The sequence below is a fragment of the Staurois parvus genome, unplaced genomic scaffold (assembly GCF_062004578.1).
Source record: "Staurois parvus isolate SC_StPar_1 unplaced genomic scaffold, SC_StPar_1.0 ptg000303l, whole genome shotgun sequence".
In the NCBI taxonomy this organism is placed as follows: Eukaryota; Metazoa; Chordata; class Amphibia; order Anura; family Ranidae; genus Staurois; species Staurois parvus.
Genome location: NW_028318099.1, coordinates 17,543,657 through 17,570,648, shown reverse-complemented (window position 1 = coordinate 17,570,648; position 26,992 = coordinate 17,543,657). Strand labels below are relative to the sequence as shown.

Below are 26,992 nucleotides of genomic sequence, written 5' to 3'. Positions count from 1 at the left end.
GAATGCTATACTTTTTAAAATGCACTGCAACAAAATTGCATAGTACAAAAGTACCATGCGATCCGATGCAAGCAAACACACTGCGTTTGGGGTGTCATTAACTTCCTATTGACACCCACTGCAGATCACAAATGGAGTGCATTTTAGATGTGGCGTGAATCGCACAGGAACACAACGCATTCCTGTGTAGCAAAAACAGAAAAGAAGCGCACCAACCTTGCGCATTACCTCAGTAAACCAAATTTTTATTGAATACAGAATTACACAAACAATGAAGTATTTCAAGCATGTAAGTTCTCAGAGGAACTATGGAATGGTAAAGCCTGCGCGAGTCCCATCGTAGGGGTAGACACTCAGGGAACAGCTGACGCGTTTCGAAGGGTGTCCCTTCTTCATCAGAGCATTCCTGTGTAGGCATGGAGTGTGTCAGCCCTCATGGGTGACACTGTGAAGTTGCAAATTTTCAGGGAATTGAGTGTAATCAGTTTTAACACGAGGGAGGACTTGCCACCAGTGTGGGAAAAAGAGTAAGGCTGAAATACAGCTGTAAACAAAATCTGTGAATAAGAGCTCTCAAAAGGATCTTATAAATGAATGATTTACCATTTTTTTCATACAGTGGAAAACAAAAGGAAGCTAGAACATTAAAAGACTCATGAAACAAAATAAGAACCATGTTCAAAACCCCTTTCAGATCTACACCATCTACAAAGTGGATAGATAGCGGCCTCACCTGCATCCCTTCATTTTATTGGGATCAGAAAGGCTATAGCACAAGTGTGCCATCGGAACAACAAACATGACTTCGATATTCACAGGGATCACATTAGCAACAGAAGGGCCTAAATGTAAGTACAAACTGGAAGCAGAAGTGTATGGCATAGGACTGCAGGAAAAGATCAGCATCCAAGAAGAATGAGCGTGGTACAGTCACAGCCAATAGACACTGCAGACAGTGGTCATCTAGCCAAGATGGATTTTGAAGTGAAACAGATGCTCTGCTAACCACTCATGTGCACCGAGCCATTCTGCTCAATACAGCCTTCCAGGTCCAGCATTTGGAGAGTGCACAGTGGGCATAAGTAGCACATGACACCTGTGAATATGGACCATTCAAGTATAAGGAACACCTTTTAAAAAGGAAGAAAAATGCTTTAGGATGTATTCCATATAAATATTAAAAGGATTTTTTTGTAGTTGTATGTTCATAAAAACAGAAGCCTAAAAGATTTGTGCGTTATGGTAATGTGCATTTTACAACACATTATTGCCATGCACTGCAACCTGCAGTATGGTGCATTGCAGAGCCATTCATTGTGACTGGTACCCCAAATCATTGTACAGCACTTTGTGTGTCAAGGTGTGCTGCCTATCCATTCACAATAATGTGGGCAGCCTTGATGCAGTGCCATCACTAAGCTAAATATTTCAAAGAGGCCTAACTGTATTTTGAAATAAAACCATTGTGAGTACCTCAATCTGTACTAACTACAGTGGGGATCGAAAGTTTGGGCACCCCGGCTAAAAATTTGTATTAATGTGCATAAAGAAGCCAAGGAAAGATGGAAAAATCTCCAAAAGGCATCAAATTACAGATTAGACATTCTTATAATATGTCAACAAAAGTTAGATTTTATTTCCATCATTTACACTTTCAAAATAACAGAAAACAAAAAAATGGCGTCTGCAAAAGTTTGGGCACCCTGCAGAATTTATAGCATGCACTGCCCCCTTTGCAAAGGTGAGACCTGCCAGTGTCATGGATTGTTCTCAATCATCGTCTGGGAAGACCAGCTGATGTCAATCTCAAAGGTTTTAAATGCCCAGACTTATCTGACCTTGCCCCAACAATCAGCACCATGGGTTCTTCTAAGCAGTTGTCTAGAAAACTGAAACTGAAAATAGTTGACGCTCACAAAGCTGGAGAAGGCTATAAGAAGATAGCAAAGCGTTTTCAGATGTCAATATCCTCTGTTCGGAATGTAATTAAGAAATGGCAGTCATCAGGAACAGTGGAAGTTAAAGCAAGATCTGGAAGACCAAGAAAAATATCAGACAGAACAGCTCGCAGGATTGTGAGAAAAACAATTCAAAACCCACGTTTGACTGCACGATCCCTCCAGAAAGATCTGGCAGACACCGGAGTTGTGGTACACTATTCCACTATAAAGAGATACTTGTACAAATATGGTCTTCATGGAAGAGTCATCAGAAGAAAACCTCTTCTACGTCCTCACCACAAAAATCATCGTTTGAACTTTGCAAATTAACATATAGACAAGCCTGATGCATTTTGGAAACAAGTTCTGTGGACCGATGAGGTTAAAATTGAACTTTTTGGCCGGAATGAGCAAAGGTACGTTTGGAGAAGAAGGGGCACAGAATTTAATGAAAAGAACCTCTGTCCAACTGTTAAGCATGGGGTTGGATCAATCATGCTTTGGGGTTGTGTTGCAGCCAGTGGCACAGGGAACATCTCACGAGTAGAAGGAAAAATGGATTCAATAAAATTTCAGCAAATTTTGGATGGTAACTTGATGCCATCTGTGAAAAAGCTGAAGTTAAAGAGAGGATGGCTTCTACAAATGGATAATGATCCTAAACACACCTCGAAATCCACGGGGGATTACATCAAGAGGCGTAAACTGAAGGTTTTGCCATGGCCTTCACAATCTCCTGACCTCAACATAATTGAAAATCTATGGATAGACCTTAAAAGAGCAGTGTGTGACAGACAGCCCAGAAATCTCAAAGAACTGGAAGACTTTTGTGAGGGAGAATGGGCAAAGATACCTCAAACAAGAATTGAAAGGCTCTTGGCTGGCTACAAAAAGCATTTACAAGCTGTGATACTTGCCAAAGGGGGCAGTACAAGATATTAACTCTGCAGGGTGCCCAAACTTTTGCAGACGCCATTTTTTTGTTTTCTGTAATTTTGAAAGTGTAAATGATGGAAATAAAATCTAACTTTTGTTGACATATTATAAGAATGTCTAATCTGTAATTTGATGCCTTTTGGAGATTTTTCCATCTTTCCTTGGCTTCTTTATGCACATTAATACAAATTTTTAGCTGGGGTGCCCAAACTTTCGATCCCCACTGTACTTGTAGTTCTTGGTACATAGAACACAGACTGGAAGAGGGAAAGACCCTAGGAACCATTTAGATGCGCTGCATACAAACATATTGACCAGAAACATGCTGACAGCAGATGAGTTCGTTAGGTCGATGCCATCTTTCCACTGTTCGATCACAAGCTGGGGGCAAGGAAGTGAAAAGACTATTACAGAAACGCAACAAAGAAAAGTGAGGTCACCAGGCTAATGGTTGTGTCTGGCAAGGCTGTGCAAAACTCCAGATTGGATGGACAGAAATACAAAATGTTTCAACAAGAGAAGTATAGGTTATTCTTGTCTGTAATGCAGCAACACGGAGATCATTGCTCTGGAGAGGCTGTAGATGAGTTTTGCATTTAAATGAATAGACTTTGAGCTGCACAAATGGGTAGCACACTTAAGATATGAGAACTTATTCAGCAAAAGGCTGCATGGCACCAGACAGGCCAGAGCACAATTTCAATAATCCAGGTAAGCAGGGCTGCTGTTAGAAACCATGGGGCCCCATACAGCTAACCTGACAAGCCCCCCCAAAAAAAAAAAAAAAAAAAGAAGCACAACGCAGTTTACTAGGCTTCAGGTATGAATGAGCACAGTGAGTGATATGTACAAATCACTCATTGTGTTCATTCAGGAAAGGAAGGGGCTGGTAAATGTGACACTCTTTATCCTGAAGCATCCTATTATGCACTTGCAGCTGCCAGTGGGATTAAGAGGAGGGAAGCTGGCAGCAATGTGGGGGCACAAAGGCAGGCCTGGGCTGGGCAACGGGGGGGGAACGTATGGTGCACAGGGTGGTGGGTGCAGTGAGGGGGGAGAAATTACTGGAACCAATTCCCTGTATGGCTCTCTCTGCAGCAGCTGAAAGCCAGTGGGAGGGAGAGGAGAAGAAGCCGTCTTTCAGCTGCTGCAGGGAGCCATACAGAGGGTAGGTTCCAGTAATTACCCCCCCCCCTGCTGTGCTGATCACTGCTCCACCCACATCCGATTCACCCAGCTGCCTGTGCCCCCTGCAGGAGGATTGGTGGTACCCCTTTATCCACGGCCCTGCAGGTAAGTATAGTCCATATTATTCTTGAACAGCACAGCAGTGGGGAGTGCACATGTTGGTGTCCTTATCCCTTTTAGTTGTAACATTTTCAACGGTTTAAACCAAGCAGTGGCAAAACTGTCATAAAACAGAAGATGAACTCCGTATATTACAGATTTGTACATTATAGTATACGTGCCCTGTTATTTACTCAGGTGCTATGTCTAGAGAACGTCTAGACTGAAACTACCCTCACACTGACAAACTAAACACTTCCTGCAATCAGATATGGGTAGGATATAAAAAGACCCAATGTCCCAGCCCAGGGCAACACAGTAACAACACAATAGACATCATGTTACATACCTTCTAATCTACAAAAAAGGTACAATGTAGCTTCATGCAACATTTTCAAAGTAGATGATCCTACGGATTTTCAGTAATGTGTAGAAAAGAGCATAGAAGTGCCTTATTTTGGCAAAATAGTCAGAATCCCTGAAGGGGAGGTTCAGAGCTTAAAAACAGACATTAACTCATACATCGATCAGTTACCCTCCACCCTGCATAATCAGCATCACGATGTGCAAAATGGTAGTCAAAGGCACCCTCTTCTTGACACCACAGGACCATCCTCAGGAAAAATCATTTTTGTTATACTATGGCCCCCTCTCAAATCACTTATTAACTGAGCCACCCATCACCAAATTTAACCGCACCCCTCCCCCCTAAAAAAATGAAAATCCTCCACACAAGTTAAGAGCATAATATGATAGCATACTAACACATGAAAGACCTATCTGAAAACGAATCCTCCAATGGTGCACGGTCACTGTTGACAGGGCTTCCATCTTCACCTGGTCTTCCTTCTGAGTTTTCAGGCTCCAGCCATTCGAATGGCCAAGTCGCAATGATATCACTCCCTCGCATGCACACAGGAGTCACATCCGTGGCACCGTTCTCTCAATGAGCGGCATGCAGTTTGAGAGCAGGGTGTGCATGTGCCGGTGAGGTCAATGGCAACTAAAGCAAATATCTCCTGAACAGTGCACATTTAAGAGATATTTACTGCACCTACAGGTAAGCCTTACTGAAGGCTTACCTGTAGAAACAAGATAAACAAGCAGACTATATCACCGATCGATTGGTAGATTAGTGGCTTATGGGCCACATGTGGTCCTCTTGCTCAATCTCTGTGGCTCTTAATGATTTAAGAATAAATAAATTCATTAACAATTGGAGGTCAATTGGTGTTGCAATAAAGTGGAGGTTTAGTCAATATCTAAGGATAAACCTTGCTTCCACCCCCATTCAAAGCCTATTCTATCTACCCTGTGAAGGGAAAAAGAGGTCTGTACTTACCCATTCTGAAGTCGCTCCAGTCCAGTCACATGATCTCTCCAGCAGCAGATTCTGTGTAGAAGAGGAGGTCGCTGACAACAGCTACAAATGCCTGGGAGGTGACATTACTCATAGGCTAACTATGGGGCATCCATATTTGGCTGCCCATCCTCTACACCAGTGGTCTCCAAACTGGGGCCTGCGGGCCAGATGCTGCTCTTTGCTTGCCTTTATGTGGCCTTTGGGGCACTAATCCTCCCACTGACACCAACATTGGGGCACTATTCCTACAAACTGATGCCAACAATGGGGCACTGTTCCTCCCACTGACACCAATGATGGGGCATTATTCCACCCACTGATACCAATGATGAGGCTTCCACAGACACCAATGACAGGGGAATATTCCCCTCAATGATACCAAACATGGGACATTACCCCTCTCCTCTGCCATGTATTTTTTTTTTACTCGCACCAGTAGCCAAGGCTAAGATTGTTTATTCCCAATGACACAGGGGCATTTTCTACTCCCACTGGCCACAGTTTAGAAAGTTTGGAGACCTGTGCTCTACACTAAAGCTGATACTGACAGCTGATCATGGGACCAGATAAGAGCAGCTTCAGAATAGGCAAGTATACACATCTTGTATCTAAAAGAACAAAACAAAACAAAAAAAAGTGACTTAAGGTGCCACATATTACCCCAGGAAATGGACACTTCACCTTGCGTATTAAAACTGCAAATCTTTTGTTTTATCTAATATAATAAAAATATCTGTAAAACACATAATGGAAATCAAAACATCAAGCCATCCCCTGAGTGCTATCCTCTGCTACTCAAACCACACCTCTCACAAATCAATAGACATAAATATTATTTGGAATAGAGTTCTCCTTCTATAAGAGGAATATGCTTGCTTCAGAGGAGGCTGGATGGTTATATGTTGCGCAGAGAGATGTCCAAAGGTCCAAATGAGTTTAGAAATTTTGTGCTTCTTCAGGAGACCCTGATGAAATTTTATCATAAATGGATCTGAGAAAAGTGCTATATCCTGATTGGGAAAAACCAAGGTACCCCCAAGGGCTATGACGGCTGAGGGACAAAAAATTGTGGAAGGCAAAGGAGCCCGCTCTGGTAACCACCAGTACAGGCTTGAAGAAACGTGTTGCATGTAAAGGTGCAGTTTATGAGATAGCCAACCATATTATGGAAACTTTTATTCGGTGATGGCACAAAGCCACTCAATCCTAAGGGGAAGTATAAAAGAGGTATACTCATATGCTCCCAATAATAAAGTGTGCCACAGAAATAGGCAGACCCATAGCAGAACATCAACCAACCAACTAGATGCAGCCAGCAGGATTTTTATTTTAACACACCGCACCTAAAAAACACACAGGAGTCGAAGCATCCCCACTGAAGGAACAGTAAACAGCCGCATGACACATGTACCTCGATAGATGCATAACACCATGTGCATCTTCTGTCCATGCTGTAGTTCTCCAGCAAAGACGCTTTATTGATACGTCACTGAATATTCCATTCATCTCTAGGCATCGTAGCTCAGTTGGGGTGAGATGTGCTGACATGGAGTGAAGTGAGGCACAACGCAAAAAAGTGAACGCATGGTGTGAACAAGTCCTAAACGCTGGGAGAACCTGTCTGAAATAAGAACTATTTGTGTTGCTCAAACCAATCACATTCATGTTCTCACTCTTCAAGGGCAAGTAAGGAAATATGAAGAAGATGATTGCCTGCTATTGACAAAAAAAAGAATACAGTTCTACTTTCAGACATTTTTAAAGCTGGAAAGTGAAAGAATAACCTTTGTAAATGGTGTTACCTATTTTATTCTGCTGATATGAAAGGTTCAAAGTCCTCAAAATTTCCACACAAGTACGTTCAGGTTTTGTACATTGACATGGGGGAACTGTAGACATAACAGAACATCATTTCTACTTGCACAGTCAATATCCTTCAGGTTATAACTGTAGCCAACTAGCCAGACCATGATGGCAACAAGCGACGTCTGACTTTCTTTTTAGGAACGGATGCTTAAAGCTGAAATCCAGTCACAATCATTTTTATTGAAATACATTCTTCAAAAGCGACAAAGAATATCAATTTGCATTGCGTACATCAAATATCTTTGTAAACCCAGTTATTACCTTGTAACAGACATCATCACTTTGCTGTGCAGAGAGCAGAGCTGTGGGAGGGACCCAGCAGGCTCCACCCACTTCAGGCTGTCATGCAGAAAACTACAGGAGGGTACAGAGACAAGACCAGTCACCCAGGAGAAGGAGTGAGATCAGCAGTGACTGGTCTTTATTGCAAGAAGCTCCTGCACAGGAGGTAAAGAGTCATACTGGATTACTGCAGAGATCTGGGAGAAATACACAAAGCACACCTAGATTTAGATAGGAATGCCCATGACTCTTGTATTGCTAATCCTAGAGTTCAGCTTTAAAGAGCCCACACATTAATGTGACAGCTTTATAATACCCAGTTATTTTACAGCTTTTTTGTCAAACAGGTGGAGATACATTTTAGAACCATCTGAGAACCCAAAAAGGTCAGATCTTCCCACACGGAGGAGGAGGACAGCCTGCTGAGCTCCATAGTTCCTATGTCAGTACATCATGACAGATAGAAGGCCATTGCTGTGCTCTGTGTGCAGTTCAGAGAAGCTTCGGGACAAATACTTGGCAGGACTCCTGATCCCAATCGGGAACCAGCAGAGTCATTCGCTACTGTTTTCCCTTTCAGGCCGCTGCCTGTAAAATTATTTACTTTCTTATTTGGATAGTGGCTGCTGAGCTCACTGAAAGTCAAAGTGAGCACAGTGCAAGGTCCTTCAGGGTGACCCACAAAACTCACTATTTATTCAGGCCTAGCACAAGCAGCCTTCTAATAAAAACAGACTGAAGTAAGGAAAATCCAGGAGCAAAACAGATAGACGTTTTCATTTTAAAGACAAATGGAACTAGGTATATAGGGATGTCAGAAAGCAGGATTGTGTGGAGTTGTGTTTTTGTGTTCATTTGCTAGCATAAGGGCTCATTCACACTTGACTGTTTAACAACTCTTGCCAAACGCCCCTATAGCGTTTGGCAAGCGTTGGTCCAGTGTTTGCGGAGCGTCGCTGCATGCGCAGTTCAGCAGCGATTGCTAGGCGTTTGCCGAGCGTTAAAAACACCCCACAAAAGCCTATAATGAAGTTTGAATGGTGTTACCGCTCCGCAAATGCGTCGCAACCGAGCGGCACCATAGACTAGAATAGAAGGCTTCCACGCCTCCTGACTCGACCAGAGGCATCAGTTTTGCCGTGCCGCTAATGCTCCCGTTAGAACAGCACTATGTCCTGCAATGTGCAGAATTGTCCGAGGCATTTGGGAAGCGGTAAAAACGCTTCCCAAACGCCTTTCTGCCACCTGCACACAACGCTAGTGTGAATGTAGCCTAAGACTTCTTTAACAACCAGGAAGGAATCAGTGGTATGGTTACGTCGGATGGAACACAGCCAACTGAGGATTGCGAAAAGTAATGCTGGCCAGATTCTTCCATCCATGCTAACAGTGCAGACTAATGGATCCTCCTGCGGGGCTATTGCATTCTGACAGCCAGCTCCATCGTCTGTCAGAATACCTAAACAGTGCCTGCATGATTCAAATGGAGGCAACGTTCAGCAGACAATTTTCTAACACACTCCTTTGACAAAAGTCAAATGAACCATTAACATTTATTGCACAGAGAAAATCTAGCAAGGCTATATGCCGTTTGAAGCTTGACGGAGCCAGCAGGAATCAACCGAAATACAACAGGTGTATGGCCAGCTTTGCTCATCACTATATGGATTGTCCTAAATGGGCAGATCATTGAAGCAGAACTTCGATAACCCAAGGTTCACATCTGTGCAGGTAGTGCCGCTGCGGATCCGCATGAAAATCCGTGCAGCTGCACCACCCACACAGAGAAATGCGGACCCGTGGGCGAGTGCCATTAGTTGTAATGGCATGCCGCCCGCACTGGAAAACGCAACTGAGGTTCCAGTGCGGGCTGCGTTTTCCAAAGAAGTGCAGGGACTTCTTCCCTGCATGTCACAGGCACGGGAGTCCTTTCAACTGAATGGGCTCTCGTGCCCGTGCAAAACGCAGCCCGCACAGCCGCATATATGTGAACCGGGGGTAAAGATCACCAAGCGGTCACAGTGGCTGCAAGTCCTCCTCCAGCCCAGAAACACACTTTCAATTGCATAGGTCAGCAGCAGGAGGTTTTGTACATCTGGATGGAGGAATCTCTTTTTTGCAGGCTGAATGGAAAAAGAAAAAATTTTATGTGTATGAGCAACCTTATCTGGTAAAACTAAGCAAAGTGCAACGGGGATGCGCAATATCAGCAGCCCATAGTAATCAAATTTAAGGTTACTGAAGTCATATCAAATCAAGGCCAGATTTCTGAATAGATGTGTTTGGTTACTGCACTCTTTATTGCCTTAGCCCAGTCTCTTTCAACCACAGTGCCCAGACAACCTGGGGTCCCTATAGATTTCTACAGGGGTGTCTAGGCAAAATGCCTAAAAGGTGCCCAAAAACTGTATACAAGCCAGAGGGTGGCTCAAGCCTACTTTTTAGTTACACAAAGCCACAGGCTTTCATTGTGCACCATTTCAACCTTCTAGCCCCTGGCGTCCTAACAAACAATGACGTTATCAATTGATAAGGAAGATGTCGGGGCGCTACCACAACATTCTTGTTTGCATTCACATTAGCTAAGCGAGGGACAAACTGAGGGAGAAGAGAAACTCTGGAATACTAATTGGTACCAATATGCAGCCCCTTTAATGTGTGGCTGTTCCTGCATTATGTAAAACGATTAGTTTAGGTTGTTGTTTTTTTTTTTTTACCATTTTAGAATCAGGTGTCAAGAGTTTGCATAATTTTAAAAGGGTGCCTTGACTGGGAAAAAAAAGGTTGAGAAACACTGCCATAGCCTAATAAAATGGCAAAACAATGCAATATTTTCTACACCAATGTTGCAGCAACTTTGATTTGCTCCTTCAGAGTAAAGTGTGGTATCCCATAGCAAACAAAACTGTCACTGATAACTATAATGAGCCAATTGGCTACTACACTTTCCAAACCTGCTGTTGTGTATTGGTGACCCCTTTCTTTGTTAACTCCACTGGATTATAGTTGCCCCTCCATGGGCAGGCTGGGCCCAGTATTACTATAGCTTGGGTGCAGATAATCCAACCTCTGTTTCTACCAATCAATATCTGACAAATGTATTTTAACTTTAACCATTGGTGATGGCCCATACATGGTCAAGAGCCAAAGATGGTCTAATATGGATGAAAACTGTTGCACTGCTTGCAAAAAACACTCTTGTAGCCATAAGCTTTTCCCTTTACACCATTTCATGAAATCAAAGTCACAATTTGAGATCACACATTTTACATTTTTGGCAAATCAATTCTAAAAGTCCTATGGGTCTCAGATTTTGCTGTCCTTTACAAAAAGGCCAACACTTTCCAATACAGACAAAAAAGTTCTCTCCTCGAAGAGCATTAGGACGTTCTGGCAGACACGAGGCAGCCATACAGGGCTTGCACATGTCTATCTGCTGTACTATCTTTGTACTAAGTTCTCTGAAGTCTAAATTCCTAGCAACGACCCTGGGACACCCAGACGGCTTCCTCAACTGACGGGCTTGTCGTCCCGGGGGGGCCTTACCTGTCTCAGGCCTAGAAGAAAAGGCATCCTGCAGGCTCATTCTCCACAGCAGTGTTTCATCTGACAAAGAGCTCCAGCCGCAATGTTTCCTCATCTATGCTGGGCAGCCGTGCTGCAGTCCTATTTAAACAAGGCCTTTATTGGCAGGGAACATTAAGTAAACAGGGTCCCGGGACACAGCATGCACTAGCTGTACCCCCTCCCTACCATGACAAATCGGAGACGGCTGCCAAGCTGGAAATGACATCACTTCACAGGCCAAAATAGTTAACAGTTTGAGGGCCAGGGTAAAAAAAAAAAAAGCTACATTATTTCCCTAAACCACCAATATATGAAAGGGTTAATGTCAGTCTAGAAAAGGGGGTTAGAGATAAAGTTTAATCTGCCTATATATTGCCTTCTCTGGTCCCCCCTCCCCTCAGACCCCATCAACATGCTGATTATAAATTTAAGTTAACTTTTTTTTTTTCGTTTTTTTTTTTTAACATACCTTATTTTAGGCAGCCATTGAGGTCATCACTGCTTCTCTATGTTTTTCTATGCAACATAGGCAGATCATGGCTGGTGGGAGTAGTCTGCAGGGCCCTGTACACAGTTTCCTAACACCTGACAGCACCCTGCCTCAATACTCCTCTCAGGTGCCCTCAGCCCTGATATAAGCAGTGTGCTGGCACTTAGAAGGCTGCATGCTGCTTGCATCAGAGCTGAGGGTGCTGCATACACAGCCCTAGGTAAAACCTACATGTGATGCTGACCCTCCATGGCTGAAACAACTGAAATACAATGAATGGAATGAATGACAAAAAGGTGGGGTGTACATGAGGCCTTAATTTGTTTGGTAAAAAATAAAAGATGTGGTTGTGTCAAGTAAATAAATACATCATGGACAGAAAGTTATTATACCAGGATCCTGTTTTTGTTTTTTTAAATCAGAGAGTATGAGTACCGGTACTTTCAGTCAAGTATACGTTGTGGTGCGATTTGCATCCATACAAAATGTTTTTCCCATGGTTTTCTCTCCACTCTGCGCACAGATGACCATACGGGCTAAACAGCTTTTGATTGGTCAGCACCGTGATGGTGCTGACCAAACAGAAGCCATCTAGCCCATACTGTCACCTCTGAAGAGAAGAGGGGAAGCCGCTTCACAGGTCTGACATGACAGTGCGGACCAGTCAAAAGCCGTCTAGCCTGTACAGTCATCCCTGCACGGAGAAGAGAAAAATCCACGGGGATTTCAAATCCCCAGACATGTGAAGTGGCTTTTCCTTCTGTGACAGCATGGGATTGCTGCAGGGAGGTTTCCTGCACAGTTCCTGTATGAACTCAGGCTATGACAAGCCTGGGTTCACACAAAAGCAATGGGGAAACTGCATGCGATGTGGACAGGAAACACATTTCTGCTCAAATCGCATGCTATTCTTTGTGAAGCAAATTGCATCCATACATTCTGTATTGACCCAAATCACACTGCAAAGTATCAGTTTTGGGTATCAGGAGCATTTTCAAAAGTGCTCGTGAAAATGCTCGAGATTGGCACATCCCTAATTTAAATAAATTAAAAAAAAACAGAAAAATGTAAAGTACCCCTGTCCCCATGGACAAATGCAAACATGCACATAGGTCCAGCCTTCATATGTCAGCTGTAATTGCACTACCCATGTGAGGTATCACTGCAAACATCAGGGTGAGAGCAATCATTCTAGTGCCATAGCTCATGTTTAACGAATAACCTGTAAAGGCTTTTATAGCCTCACCTATGGACAATTTTAAGTACTGTAGTTTGTGCACAATTTTTAACCTTCACAGGTTTGGTATCTATTTACTTGACACAACATCAACTTTTACATTTTACCAAAAACGGGTATTACATTGTGTTTGTGTGCACTTAAATTCATTCACTCATGTGTATTTTGTTTTCCTGAAATATTGTACGACATAAAAAAAAAAAATTGAATTCCAGGCAAGAATATAAATTTTTTGCATTCTTCCTTTGCAGACATATTCTTGAATATTAAAAATTATATATTCACTAAATCCTGAAAATAAGTAAATGGCATGGCCTTCCAACGTGATAAAGCACACCCCTGCTGCCGCTCTTGGGTCACATCCACAGCCATTGTGATAATCACTTCTGATATCTTGATTAGCCAGACTTGTTGGAACACAGATGCTGTTATTCCACAACAGAAACTAGTAATATTGTAAGGTTCTGAGCCAGCCAGGATGTAAGGAGTGTAAACAGAATCCTGCTCGACTCGGGAGACGTCTTCTGCTGTCACATACAATGTACCAAACTATTATGTGGTCACAATAATGCTTTACCTTCCTCTTAACAAAACATTTGCGGAGAAATATTTTTTTCCCAGTAAGCCTGAAAACATTATGTATCAATGCAATTCATGAAGGGACTGGAAAATTATAAAGAGAAAAAAAACTTAAACTTGTACAATTTTTCTAGCACATTAAATCATTATTATTATTATTATACAGTATTTATAAAGCGCCAATAGTTCGCTCAGCGCTGTACATTACAAAGGGGGACAGAACATGGGACAGAACAATAACAATACAATGCAAAACATGAGGGGATTGATGGCCCTGCTCTTTGGAGCTTACAATCTAGGAGGGAGGGGATAGTGGTACAGGAGGAGATAGCTGTGGGGGATGGAGTGGTAGGAAGAGTGGAGGTGGTCGGCAAGTTAGCAGGGGGTTGGGTAGGCTTCCCTGAAGAGATGGGTTTTCAGGGTGCGCCTAAAGGAGAGGAGAGTAGGTGATAATCTGATGGGTTGGGGCAGGGAGTTCCAGAGGATGGGTGACACCCTGGAGAAGTCCTGGAGGCGGGCATGGGAGGAGGAGACCAGGGAACTAGAGAGAAGGAGGTCTTGTGAGGAGCGGAGTGTGCATGCTGGGCAGTACTTGGATATTAGGTCAGTGATGTAGTTCGGGGCAGTATGGTGGACAGCTTTGTACGTCAATGTTAGGATTTTGAATTTGATCCGTTGCGCAAATCGGAAGCCAGTGGAGGGATTGGCAGAGGGGGGTGGCGGAAACGGAGCGGTTGGAAAGGTGAATGAGTCTGGCAGCCGTATTCAGGATCGACTGAAGCGGGGATAGCCAGCGGCGAGGCAGGCCAGTGAGGAGGGAGTTGCAGTAGTCGAGTCGTGATACGATGAGGGAGTGGATGAGCTGTTTAGTGGTTTCTGGGGTTAGGAACGCACGTATTTTGGCGATGTTGCGGAGGTGGAGTCTGCACGAGTTTGTTAAAGATTGGACTTGGGGCTGGAAGGATAGGTTGGAGTCTAGTATGATACCAATGATAATGCTTTTGGGTTAATTTGGGGGGTTTTTTTGAGGAGGAGGGGGTGGTCGACTGTGTCGAAGGCTGCGGAGAGGTCAAGGAGTAGGAGCACTGAATAGTGGCCATTAGCTTTGGTGATTAGAAGGTCGTTGGAGAGTTTGAGTAAGGCGGTTTCGGTGGAGTGTAGGGGACGGAAGCCAGACTGTAGGGGATCAAGGAGGTGGTTGTCGTTGAGGTGAGAGCATAGGCGGGTGTAGACTAGGCGCTCGAGGAGTTTAGATGTAAAGGGGAGCAGGGAGATGGGTCTGAGGTTGTTCGGGTCATTGGGGTCCAGGGAGGGCTTTTTAAGTATGGGGGTGATGTGTGCATGTTTCAGAGGGGAGGGGAAAGTGCCTGAGGAGAGGGAGAGATTGAAGATGTGGGTGAGGGAGCGTAGGATGGAGGGGGAGGGAGGTCATAAGAGTTGTGAGGGGATAGGGTCGAGGGGGCAGGTGGTGAGGCGGGCATCAGAGAGGATCTTGGAGACTTCCTCGATGGTGGTAAGGTCAAAGGTGCGGAGTGTTGGGGGAGCTTCAGTATGAGGAATGTAGGGTGGGGTGGAAGTGGAGGTCAGAGCAGTGGTGGGGCCGTGGGAGAGGGGTGATGAGGGGGTAGCTGAGTGAGGGGGAAGGGGGTTGGAGGGAGTTTGAGCAGCGACGAAGTCTCTGCGGGTTATGTCGAGGGGGAGGAGGGATGAGGGGGTAGCTGTGTGAGAGGGGACGGGTTGAGAGGGCGTGTGAGTTGCGGCAATGTCCTTGCGAATTGTGTCAATCTTGTTTTTGAAGTGATTGGCAATCTCAAGGGTGGTGAGTGAGGTGCTGGGTGGAGAGAGTAGAGAGTTGAAGGTGGAGAATAGTCGGCGAGGATTGGAGGAGAGGGTCTTGATGAGGGTCAGGAAGTAGGCTTGTTTGGCTGCGTGGAGGCAGGAGGTGTAGGTGCGGAAGGCAGATTTGTAGCGGGTGAAGGCTTGTTGGGATTTTGTTTTGCGCCATAGTCGCTCCAGGGCACGACTGTGTCGTTTGAGGGTTTTGGTGTGATCAGTCTGCCAGGGCTGGAGAGGTTGGGGTCTGATGTTGCGTGTAGTTAAAGGTGCTAGTGAGTCAAGGGCTGTTGACAGCGCGTTGTTGTAGGCAGTCATGGCCAAGTCGGGGCAGGACAGGGGGAGGATGCGGTCATGGAGTTGATCAGCTGCAGATTGGAGGGGGGCAGGGTTAAGGTTGCGGAGGTTACGGCTGGTAGTAGTGGGACATTTGGAGGGGTAGGCGTTGGAGGACGAGGAGATAGAGAAGGTAATCAGGTTGTGGTCAGAGAGAGGGAAGGGGGTGTTAGTGAGGTTGTGGGGAGCGCAGCGGTTGGAGAAGACAAGATCAAGAATATTACCGTTGGAGTGGGTGGTGGATTGTATGCACTGTGCAAGTGCAAAGGAGGAGGTTAAGTGGAGGAGACGGGATGTGTCCGGGTTGTCGAGGTTGACAGGGATGTTGAAATCCCCAAGAATGATGGTGGGTAGCTCAGAGGAGAGGAAGAAGGGTAGCCAGGAGGAAAAGTCATCCAGGAAGCGGGGTATGGATCCAGGAGGCCGGTATATCACAGCAATCTTCAGGGGGGTTGGGGAGAATAGTCTGACGCAGTGGGCCTCAAAGGAGGAGAAGGATAGGGAGGGGGGGTTTGGGAGGACTCGGAAGGTGCTCTGCGGTGACAGGAGCAGACCAACCCCACCACCTTTACGACCGTTAAATAAATCAGAGTGAGACATTTTAGACCACTACAATTAAAACCCATTTTCCTGTTCTTTATTAACAGACTGCTGTTTTCTCTGCTGGTTTTAGTGACCTTCCTGATGGAAGCTGGTCAGGAGGGGTGTTAACATGCATGGCAATGGCTCCCATCGAACACTGCTGGCTGCCCTTGGCTGTGCTAGTTGCAGGGCAGAGTATACTTGTACAGCAACATGCTCACCAACACCAACCGAATACCAGACAGAGCAGTAAAGCTTTGTGATTAGAATTGTACCTCTCCTTGTTTTGACTTACAATGGTTTTATAAGTCAACCCCTACAAGCAACATACATTCCATAACCCCCTCCGCAGCAACCACAGCTACACTCCGTGGCCCCCCTCCGCAGCAACCACAGCTACACTCCGTGGCCCCCCTCCGCAGCAACCACAGCTACACTCCGTGGCCCCCTCCGCAGCAACCACAGCTACACTCCGTGGCCCCCTCCGCAGCAACCACAGCTACACTCCGTGACTCCCTCTGCAGCAACCACAGCTACACTCCGTGGCCCCCTCCGCAGCAACCACAGCTACACTCCGTGACTCCCTCTGCAGCAACCACAGCTACATTCCGTAACACCCTCAGCAGCAACCATTGATAAACTCTGTGAACCCTTCCGCTGCAACCACAGATACTGTCCTTGACCTCTCTGCAGCAACCACATATACAGTCTCTAACCTTTCCACAGTAGCCACAGATAAACCCTCCAACTCCTTTGCAGTAATCATATATACAGTCCAAATCTTCTGCATAGGCCTACAGCCAGGTAACTAGCATTTTGAGAAGAGCAGAAATGACAGCCTCCAGGACAGCTTCATTTTATTGCTGGCCTCCACAAATGCATCTTCACATCCATGATGATCTGTTCTGTGGGCAGCAGTAAAAGGAATGACCTCCATAAGATCCGAGAGGCTCAAATCAATTCAGTCACATGGAGTGCTCCTCCAAACCGGCAAGTACCAGATATTTTCTTTGGAAATGGTAGGAGTGAAGGAAAAAAGTACGTGCTGCCTGGAATGGAAGTATTAGGGCAAACCAGCCCTGAAGGAGCAAAGCACGGGTATGCTTTACATCGGACATTAGTTCCTAGCATGCAGTAAAATACTAACAATATTAAATTCCTAGTGCATATTGCTTCAGTAACTCTCACGTGCAAATGTTAGTCAATGCAAATCTTGCCATTACAGAGAAGGAAGCGAGGGGGTGGACAAGTGTGATCATGTGGATTACGGATCACAGTAAAGAGACTTCAGGAGGACACAAAATTGTTTTTCCGAGCAACAAAACAAGTGGGGAATATATCAGAGTTTAATGATAACATGAAATAGGGAAACCAGTTAAATCAGTAATTCTGCGCTTTGAGGGAATAAGAAACTGCTGATGAAAATACACTTGCCTACAAATGCTACTATATTGTGTTTATTAGTAATGCACTGTGTTTTCCACTTGTCTATGCAGCTGCTCTATACACGTGACGCTGCACCCATGTGGAACTAATTACGTACACATGAACCCGTGGGAGTTTATAAACATTCACATCACATCCACATTTAAATGCATACACTTCACCTGTGCACAGTTATGGGTGAGAATTTACAGCCTGATTCTACCCTTGCCTGGATCAGTCGGGTGAGGCTAGATATGTACCCTGGGGGATGACCAGTTCTTTTGACTGACGAAGGGCATACTTTGTCACAGCAGATACCAATCTTGCCTTTTAAATGCAGAGAAGGTAAGGAAGTTGAACTATGGGAACCCATAGAAAAATAAGATAAAAGTATAACTAAAGGCAAAACCTTTTTTTTTTTTTTTTTTTTTTAAATTTTTAATAGAGTGGAGATGGATTAGAACCTCTGTGCATTTATATTACCGTGGTCCAGTTAAAGGAGATTCACACTCTCTATAGGTCCTGTTTACCATTATCATTGAAAGTGAAAGTAAAAAACGCCAAACTTTGGGCTGTCCCCAAGAAAGTAAAAGTGAAATCTTTCAATGGGGACACTAATTCTGATGGCATGGGAGTCCCCAAGGAATCCCCTTAATTTGTAGGGATTTCCTCGGACTTCCTATTTGGCTATGGGACAGAAAGTAAAAAAGAGAAATCTGCAATGAGACGCAAATGATGAACAAAATATAAAGAGAAAAAAAATGTAATATATTTATTCTGACAGGGTTTTAATTTTTGCTCTAATCAGAATGAAAAACAAACAAGAAAACTAAATATATTTTTATTATAGGTATTTTTATAGCACCACTTATACACTTTACACAATAAAACATGCTAGTAGATTAATTGGTCCTAGAATGTTTAGATATGAATAGGAGTTAGGGACCTTAGATTGTAAGCTCCTTGAGGGCATATAATATAGGGATGCGCAACCCATGGCCCGAGGATCCTGGTCAGTAAGCTCAGATCGCGATTAACTGGTTGCTGACCCGCCATCCCAAAGCATGAGGGTGCATCAAGCCAGAGAAGGAAGCAGGCGACCGCGGAGGGAGCAGGAGCTACATATGCTGATTCTTCCTCTGTAGCGTCTGCTCCTGTCACAGGTAGTGACATACCGAGTGCACTTCGCCTGAGACCTTTCTAGCAGGCTGGAAATCTATGCCAGCAGAAGCTGGAAGAGGAAAAGGTCAGTGTAGCAAACACATACAATGCGTTTTGCAATGGGTATATTAGCATCTATAAAAGGGTTAACAACTGTTAGGCTGCTTTCACATTGATCATTGGGTGCATCGCAGTGAACCTGGGGCTTTCCTGCGGCAGTCACAGTCATAGACTTCTATTATATCCTGTGGGTTTGGAGGGCTTTATGAAAGCACATCAAGCAGGACTTTTTGTGCACCCTTTCAGAAAGTGGACCACACCCAGAAGATATAATAGAAGTTTATGGCAAAGCACAGCTAACCCTGCACCCATGGTGCGAGTACATTCAAGCGCATCAGTGTGAAAGCAGCCTTATAGAGGACTCAGGACATTAAGGGATCATTTACATGGAGGGGTCGCGCCAATGCTCCAGGGTGGTGTCACAGCTTAACCAATCACACATCCTTTAAAATTGCAATGTGGTTCGATGTATTACAAGCAATAAAAAATGTAAAGTGTTACTAAACACAGGACCCTGCATTCACTATATCTGTTCTCCCACAGTGCGCACAACATGGAAGTACAATTATTTTAGTAAATATAAACTGCTAAATACATTTTCACATCAGCAATTAGAGCAGTCTTGTGACTTCTATCAGTGTTCAGCAGAGCACTGGTTACGGCTTGTAAGAGGAGTTTTAACTCTCCTCTCATTGCCCTATGAAATTGCATAACCCCTGACCCTGTCTGGACAGTGCCGATTGGCCCTGTGCTGTTCACATGCACCCTCCCAAGAAAAAGAAAAAAAACTCTAGCAGTACACACTAAGCTGAGCATATGCAGCATGTCCCCAAGGCTCTGTTCTATTAAAAGATTAAAAATGGTGAACATGGAAGAAGGGGAGGATCAGAAAAGACACGATCCAACATCCTTTTAACACAATGCAGAGGATTAACTCCTTAAGTTCCACAGTGAGTATAACCAGCATGCTTTACTGCATTTCCAGACTGATTTTACAGTTGTCGGTTTAGTAACACTTTAAAGCGGAACTAGACTCACCTCATTTCCAGCATCCCTCTGCTCCTCATCTGGCTGCTGACATCTACGAGCAGCCGGCTTCTGAGTCTCGATCGCTGGCCGCGGTCATTGGTCGGGGTGGGGATGACAATCACTCCCGCGCATGTGTGGGAGTTCCATCAGATTCGGGATGCGCATACACAGCTCACTGTACAAGAGCAGACAGGCAGATAAGTAACTTTAATGCAGAAGAGGCAAAGCATGTCCCTTTTGCATTAGAATTCCTGCCTGTCTCTGACAATTTTTGTTATTATAGTCAAAGGTCAACTATAACAGTGGTTCTAGCCCCTCACTCTATTCAATTCTGTAAAAAAAAGGAATATATATATATATATATTTTTTTTTTTTTTTTTTTTTATTATAGCCTTTAATTAGATTTTAAAGTGGAACTTTAGTCAGAAAATGAAGTCCTGCTAGATCGCTTCAGGCTGATCCCTTTTGTAGGTATAGTTATGTGAAAAATAAGTGCCTATACAGTTTAAAATCCAGTAAAACGCGGTGTCTCGCACTGCTCTACACATGCTCGGTTGCACTGTCCCGAATTTGTAGAGGCTGAGCTACAACAGCCTAAAAATTTACTGCTGCTCAGGGGCTCTGGACTTCAGCAAAATGGTAGCCTCCATCTAGAAGACTCAGGAACAATGCTGCAGGCAATTTACAGCACACACCAATTTTGGTAGCATATTTATTATATACTATTGTGGAATGTATGTTTCTCACTAAAAGACTAGATTTTTATCAAGTTGTTATGGATAAAATTCCACTTTAACTATTTTTGAACTGCTAGTTCACTATGGCCAAGTTGCACAGAGTAGTGTGGCAGGCCCAGGATAAGGGCTGATGTATCCATATTATTTTTTATGCAAGGTTACCTTTAACATAGCAGGGTCAGATGTAATGATTACATCAAAGCTCCATTACTGGAATATTTCTGTGAATTCTGCTAATTATAATCTACAAGCAATGTCACTGATCTTCACAGTGTTCCAGCAGTCACACTGCCTCTAATTGGTAAGCACTTAACTTGAGTTAACATTCAGTTACATGGGTTCACCAATTAAACGGAGATGTGAAATAAAGGACTACCTTGACCAAACACATCTCAATTCCCCGCAGTTGCTGGTAAGCGTAATTAAATACTGGCTAACTATTCAATGGCGGAGAATACTGACCAGAAATTTTGGTCCTGTCCAACTGCCATGACCATATCAAAAGCCAGTGATGGGTCACACTCGGTCAAGACTGAACATGTAGAGATGACTCCTTACAAATTACTTTAACATAAAAGGGTCTCACGTAAAAAAATAGATTCAAGTTTGTCTACAATGTGCCCTACTGCATGAATGAAGCACTCCCAACCATTTTCAAACAGAGAGGGAAAATACCAAGACTGACCTTTTTTGTGCAACAAACTAATCAAAATGCGCACTACTACACATTTTCATATAGGGCAATTCGTTTTCTGGGGTCTATAATGTTATAATGTGAAAGAAGAAAAAGAAATGAAAAGAAAGGAAGGAAGAGAAAGGAGAAAGGAAGGAAGAGAAAGGAGAAAGGAAGGAAGAGAAAGGAGAAAGGAAGGAAGAGAAAGGAAGGAAGAGAAAGGAGAAAGGAAGGAAGAGAAAGGAGAAAGGAAGGAAGAGAAAGGAGAAAGGAAGGAAGAGAAAGGAGAAAGGAAGGAAGAGAAAAGGAGAAAGGAAGGAAGAGAAAAGGAGAAAGGAAGGAAGAGAAAAGGAGAAAGGAAGGAAGAGAAAGGAGAAAGGAAGGAAGAGAAAGGAGAAAGGAAGGAAGAGAAAGGAGAAAGGAAGGAAGAGAAAGGAGAAAGAAGGAAGGAGAAATAAGGAAGGAGAAATAAGGAAGAAGTAATTTCTCTTGCACTGCAATTCAGAGAAGGGATTTGAACAGCATCCACAAGAACTCTGTTTGAACCATGGCTGCATCGTCCTGCAGTAAAAACCATATGCTACACCGCAGGCAAATACACAGATGTGAACATGCCCTTACTGAAGGCTGCAAAAAATCCCAAGAGCTAAATAGCTGGGAGAATAAAATCTGGTGACTTACTTTTTTTTGCTTACAATTCCTGGCCTTCTGGCTCCTATATTGTAATACAGCTACAAAAACAAAAAAAGAAACCCACAAAACTAAAAAACACATACTAACAATTTGCTTGCTTACCTATATAGTCTACTCTTCTGTATATTTAAATCACATGGCTTACATTTTTTTTTCATATACACCTATATAAATCAAAGTAACTGAATACTGAAATGTAGGGCAAAGCGATGGTGTCTTTGTAAAGGGCCACCAACATGGGACCCTCTTTTCCACTGAAATCCAAGGTGTTGGTGTGTACTGGACACTTCCATTTCTAAGAATGCCTCAGTGCAAGACTACCAAAGACACTCATTTTGATTACCTACAGTAGTTAAACCCAATCGGAAAATCAATCCAGTGTTTTCTGGGCTGCATTTTCCCGTCTCACTTCTTTTGCAACATACAGATGTTTAAGAATTCAACCTGAGCAAAGACCCATCTGCTCTTCAGTTGATAAAAGCTACAATAATAAGAATATGTTTTATTGTAACTTTATTGAAATCCAAATAAAATGCATCACACAAAACAAGAATGTATACTTGCCTATCCTGCCACCCATTCCTGAATTTTTCACTCTCTTCCAAGAGCAATGGCCACTGAAGGATCTTCAGCACTTAGGGGTGTCTCTGATGCTTGGTCCTTCTTCACTGTGCATCCCTCTGTAAGTCCCTATGTCACTACTATTTGATATGTAGGGGTTGAGGGATGGAACAGGGCATGTCAGAAGAGAGCACAAGCATCTGACACTTGCAGCAGTGCTGGATGCTGAAAGCCATAGCTGCTTGAAGAAAGTGAAGATTTTGCAAACAAGCAGTGTGATGGACGAGTATAGGCAAGTATAAAACAAACAAACACTCTTCTTTTGCATGTTTTTTTTTTTTTTGGGGAATAGCATCGTAAGACCCTTCTTTTTGAATAAAATGCTACAAGTTTTGACTTTTTACTTCACTGTTAATTGCCAGATATGTTATGCATTTTCCTGCAGGCTCTTCCATTCTTTAAGACCAGTCTTCACAGCCTCTTCTCACCTAGGTCCTCGGATGTCATCATGACCAATGCAGGGTTCATATAACCCTGCATTGGAAACAAAGGAGAACCGTATCACTGGAGCGTAGCAGAGCACCAGCTGCTAGGGGAATGAAGGACTGGATAGGCAAAACATTTTCCCATTCTCTAGACTAGCATTTAACTCTTACAGTGCAAAGGCTGTCCAATTGCAAAAGGAGGAGTTTTTATTTTTCCTGGAGTTTGGCATGGATTTCAGCTGGGTCTCAGACTTTAACACCATGATGCTGATTTACTAAAGTATTTGGGAAGGTTCAAACCATAAATTGCGTAAATATTACCTTCAATTATCCAATCATGTGAAAAGAAAATCCCTCTTTATTTATTTCATCTGCTCATGAAACAGAAGTGACTATCTACATACTTTATTGTATGAACATTCTCAAATCCTTCCATATATCAGCTTGTCCACCTCTGTAGAATGATGTAGTTCAGTAAACATGTTATAGCCATAACTTTTAGCAGTAAAGACAGAAAATCACTTGCATGGTGAGGAAGCTTATATGCTAAATTCTTATATCAAATCAGTAATTTTCAGGATATTTACTTTGCTTAGCAACTATTCTCTGGTGTTTCTTGGCTCATACTGCTTGTATTTATCCAAAGCAAAGCAGAGGTCAAATCAAAATACACAACACTTTCAAATGTGCTCTGCTCAAAGCTATGAGCAGAGCAATTTATGAGACCTCTTTCAATCAACGTATACAATGCTATGACCAATGTTTGCTGAAATCTATATGTAATACTTTACATGTCATTTAGCAGAAGGAGCGGCATTGTGAAAAGCAAAAATAAGGAGCTGCAGGTTCAAACCAGAAAAATGACAAAATGTAGAATTATTCTTAGTGGTGACATCTGCTGGTCAGAGTCAGCAATGCAGAAGGACCCAGTTCCATAGGTTCCAGTGGTGGTTTCTAAATTTAGGGCTATGGCAATTTCCAATCAAAAGGTACCCATTGCATTTCTTCCTATATCAAGTTGGGTTAACAATTATGAAGATGTTCCTCAACACTGACTAAACAACATTTCCAAAACCAGGAAGACAAACACTGCAGGTACCAAAATGCCTGGCAGCAATGGATTCTGAGCGATTCCAACTGGTGTCTAATCAAGCCAACATTTGTAAAGATACATCTAATGGTTTAAGAGAGTTTACTTTAAAAATGTAATTTGTGTCTGGAGCTGAGAGGACAATTCATATATACAAGTGAGCGGATCTCCCACAGAAAACATACAGAATTTGTCTCTACCCATGCTATCCTTGTGGAAGGTGGAATAGCTCCTCAAACTTTTACTCTACTACTAACACAGACAGGAGCTGACTCATACATACACACTATATATATATATATATATATATATATATATATATATATATACAGTCATGGCCGAAATTGTTGGCACCCTTGATATTTCTCCAGGAAATCATGTATTTCTCACGAAACGTATTGCATTAACACATGTTTTGCTATACACATGTTTATTCCCTTTGTGTGTATTGGGACAAAACAAAAAAAGGGAGGAAAGAAAGCAAATTCGACATAATGTCACACAAACCTCCAAAAATGGGCTGGACAAAAGTATTGGCACCCTTTCACAACTGCGGATAAATAAGAATGTTACAAGCATGTGATGCTCCTGTAAACTCACCTGGGGCAAGTAACAGGTGTGGGCAATATAGAAATCACACCTGAAAGCAGATAAAAAGGAGAGACGTTCACTTAACCTTTGCATTGTGTGTCTGTCTGTGCCACACTAAGCATGGACAACAGAAAGAGGAGACGAGAACTGTCTGAGGACCTGAGAACCAAAATTGTGGCAAAATATCAACAATCTCAAGGTTACAAGTCCATCTCCAGAGAACTAGATTTGCCTTTGTCCACAGTGCGCAACATTATCAAGAAGTTTGCAACCCATGGCACTGTAGCTAATCTCCCTGGTCGTGGACGGATGAGGAAAATTGATGAAAGATTGCAACGCAGAATAGTCCGGATGGTGGATAAGCAGCCCCAAACATGTTCCAAAGACATTCAAGCTGTCCTGCAGGCTCAGGGAGCATCAGTGTCAGCGCGAACTATCCGTCGACATTTAAATGAAATGAAACGCTATGGCAGGAGACCCAGGAGGACCCCACTGCTGACACAGAGACATAAAAAAGCAAGACTACAGTTTGCCAAAATGTACTTGAGTAAGCCAAAAGCCTTCTGGGAAAACGTCTTGTGGACAGATGAGACCAAGATAGAGCTTTTCGGTAAAGCACATCATTCTACTGTTTACCGAAAACGGAATGAGGCCTACAAAGAACAAAACACAGTACCTACGGTAAAATATGGTGGAGGTTCAATGATGTTTTGGGGTTGTTTTGCTGCCTCTGGCACTGGGTGCCTTGACTGTGTGCAAGGCATCATGAAATCTGAGGATTACCAAAGGATTTTGGGTCGCACTGTAGGGCCCAGTGTCAGAAAGCTGGGTTTGCGTCCAAGATCCTGGGTCTTCCAGCAGGACAATGACCCCAAACATACGTCAAAAAGCACTCAGAAATGGATGGCAAAGAAGCGCTGGAGAGTTCTGAAGTGGCCAGCAATGAGCCCAGATCTAAATCCCATTGAACACCTGTGGAGAGATCTTAAAATTGCTGTTGGGAAAAGGTGTCCTTCCAATAAGAGAGACCTGGAGCTGTTTGCAAAGGAAGAGTGGTCCAAAATTCCGGGTGAGAGGTGTCAGAAGCTTATTGATGGTTATAGGAAGCGACCGATTTCAGTTATGTTTTCCAAAGGGTGTGCAACCAAATATTAAGTTAAGGGTGCCAATACTTTTGTCCAGCCCATTTTTGGGGTTTTGTGTGACATTATGTCATATTTGCTTTTCTGCCTCTGTTTTATATTTGTTCCAATACATACAAAGGGAATAAACATGTGTATAGCAAAACATGTGTTAATGCAATACCTTTTTTGTGTGAAATACTTGATTTTCAGGAAAAATATCAAGGGTGCCAACAATTTCGGCCATGACTGTATATATATATATATATATATATATATATATATATATATATATATATATATACATACATACATACATACATACACACACATATGTACATATACAGTGGGGATCGAAAGTTTGGGCACCCCAGCTAAAAATTTGTATTAATGTGCATAAAGAAGCCAAGGAAAGATGGAAAAATCTCCAAAAAGGCATCAAATTACAGATTGGACATTCTTATAATATGTCAACAAAAGTTAGATTTTATTTCCATCATTTACACTTTCAAAATAACAGAAAACAAAAAAATGGCATCTGCAAAAGTTTGGGCACCCTGCAGAGTTAATATCTTGTACTGCCCCCTTTGGCAAGTATCACAGCTTGTAAACGCTTTTTGTAGCCAGCCAAGAGCCTTTCAATTCTTGTTTGAGGTATCTTTGCCCATTCTTCCTTACAAAAGTCTTCCAGTTCTTTGAGATTTCTGGGCTGTCTGGCACGCACTGCTCTTTTAAGGTCTATCCATAGATTTTCAATTATGTTGAGGTCAGGAGATTGTGAAGGCCATGGCAAAACCTTCAGTTTACGCCTCTTGATGTAATCCCCCGTGGATTTCGAGGTGTGTTTAGGATCATTATCCATTTGTAGAAGCCATCCTCTCTTTAACTTCAGCTTTTTCACAGATGGCATCAAGTTACCATCCAAAATTTGCTGAAATTTTATTGAATCCATTTTTCCTTCTACTCGTGAGATGTTCCCTGTGCCACGGGCTGCAACACAACCCCAAAGCATGATTGATCCAACCTCATGCTTAACAGTTGGACAGAGGTTCTTTTCATTAAATTCTG

At 43.2% G+C, this 26,992-nt stretch overlaps 1 protein-coding gene across 2 annotated transcripts in view; it reads right to left on the bottom strand.

Annotated features, from left to right (window-relative positions):
- Positions 1-26,992, bottom strand: part of WBP1L (WW domain binding protein 1 like) — an 85,336-nt gene that overhangs the window by 27,430 nt on the left and 30,914 nt on the right. Inside the window, exon 1 of one of the 2 annotated variants that reach the window (XM_089683308.1) lies at positions 11,221-11,377. The exons of the other annotated variant lie outside the window; for it this stretch is intronic. Coding sequence (XP_089539434.1) covers positions 11,221-11,247 — 27 coding nt within the window. The 5' untranslated portion in view covers positions 11,248-11,377. Of the gene's footprint in view, positions 1-11,220; positions 11,378-26,992 lie in introns of those variants that run through there. 2 annotated transcript variants of the gene reach the window in all.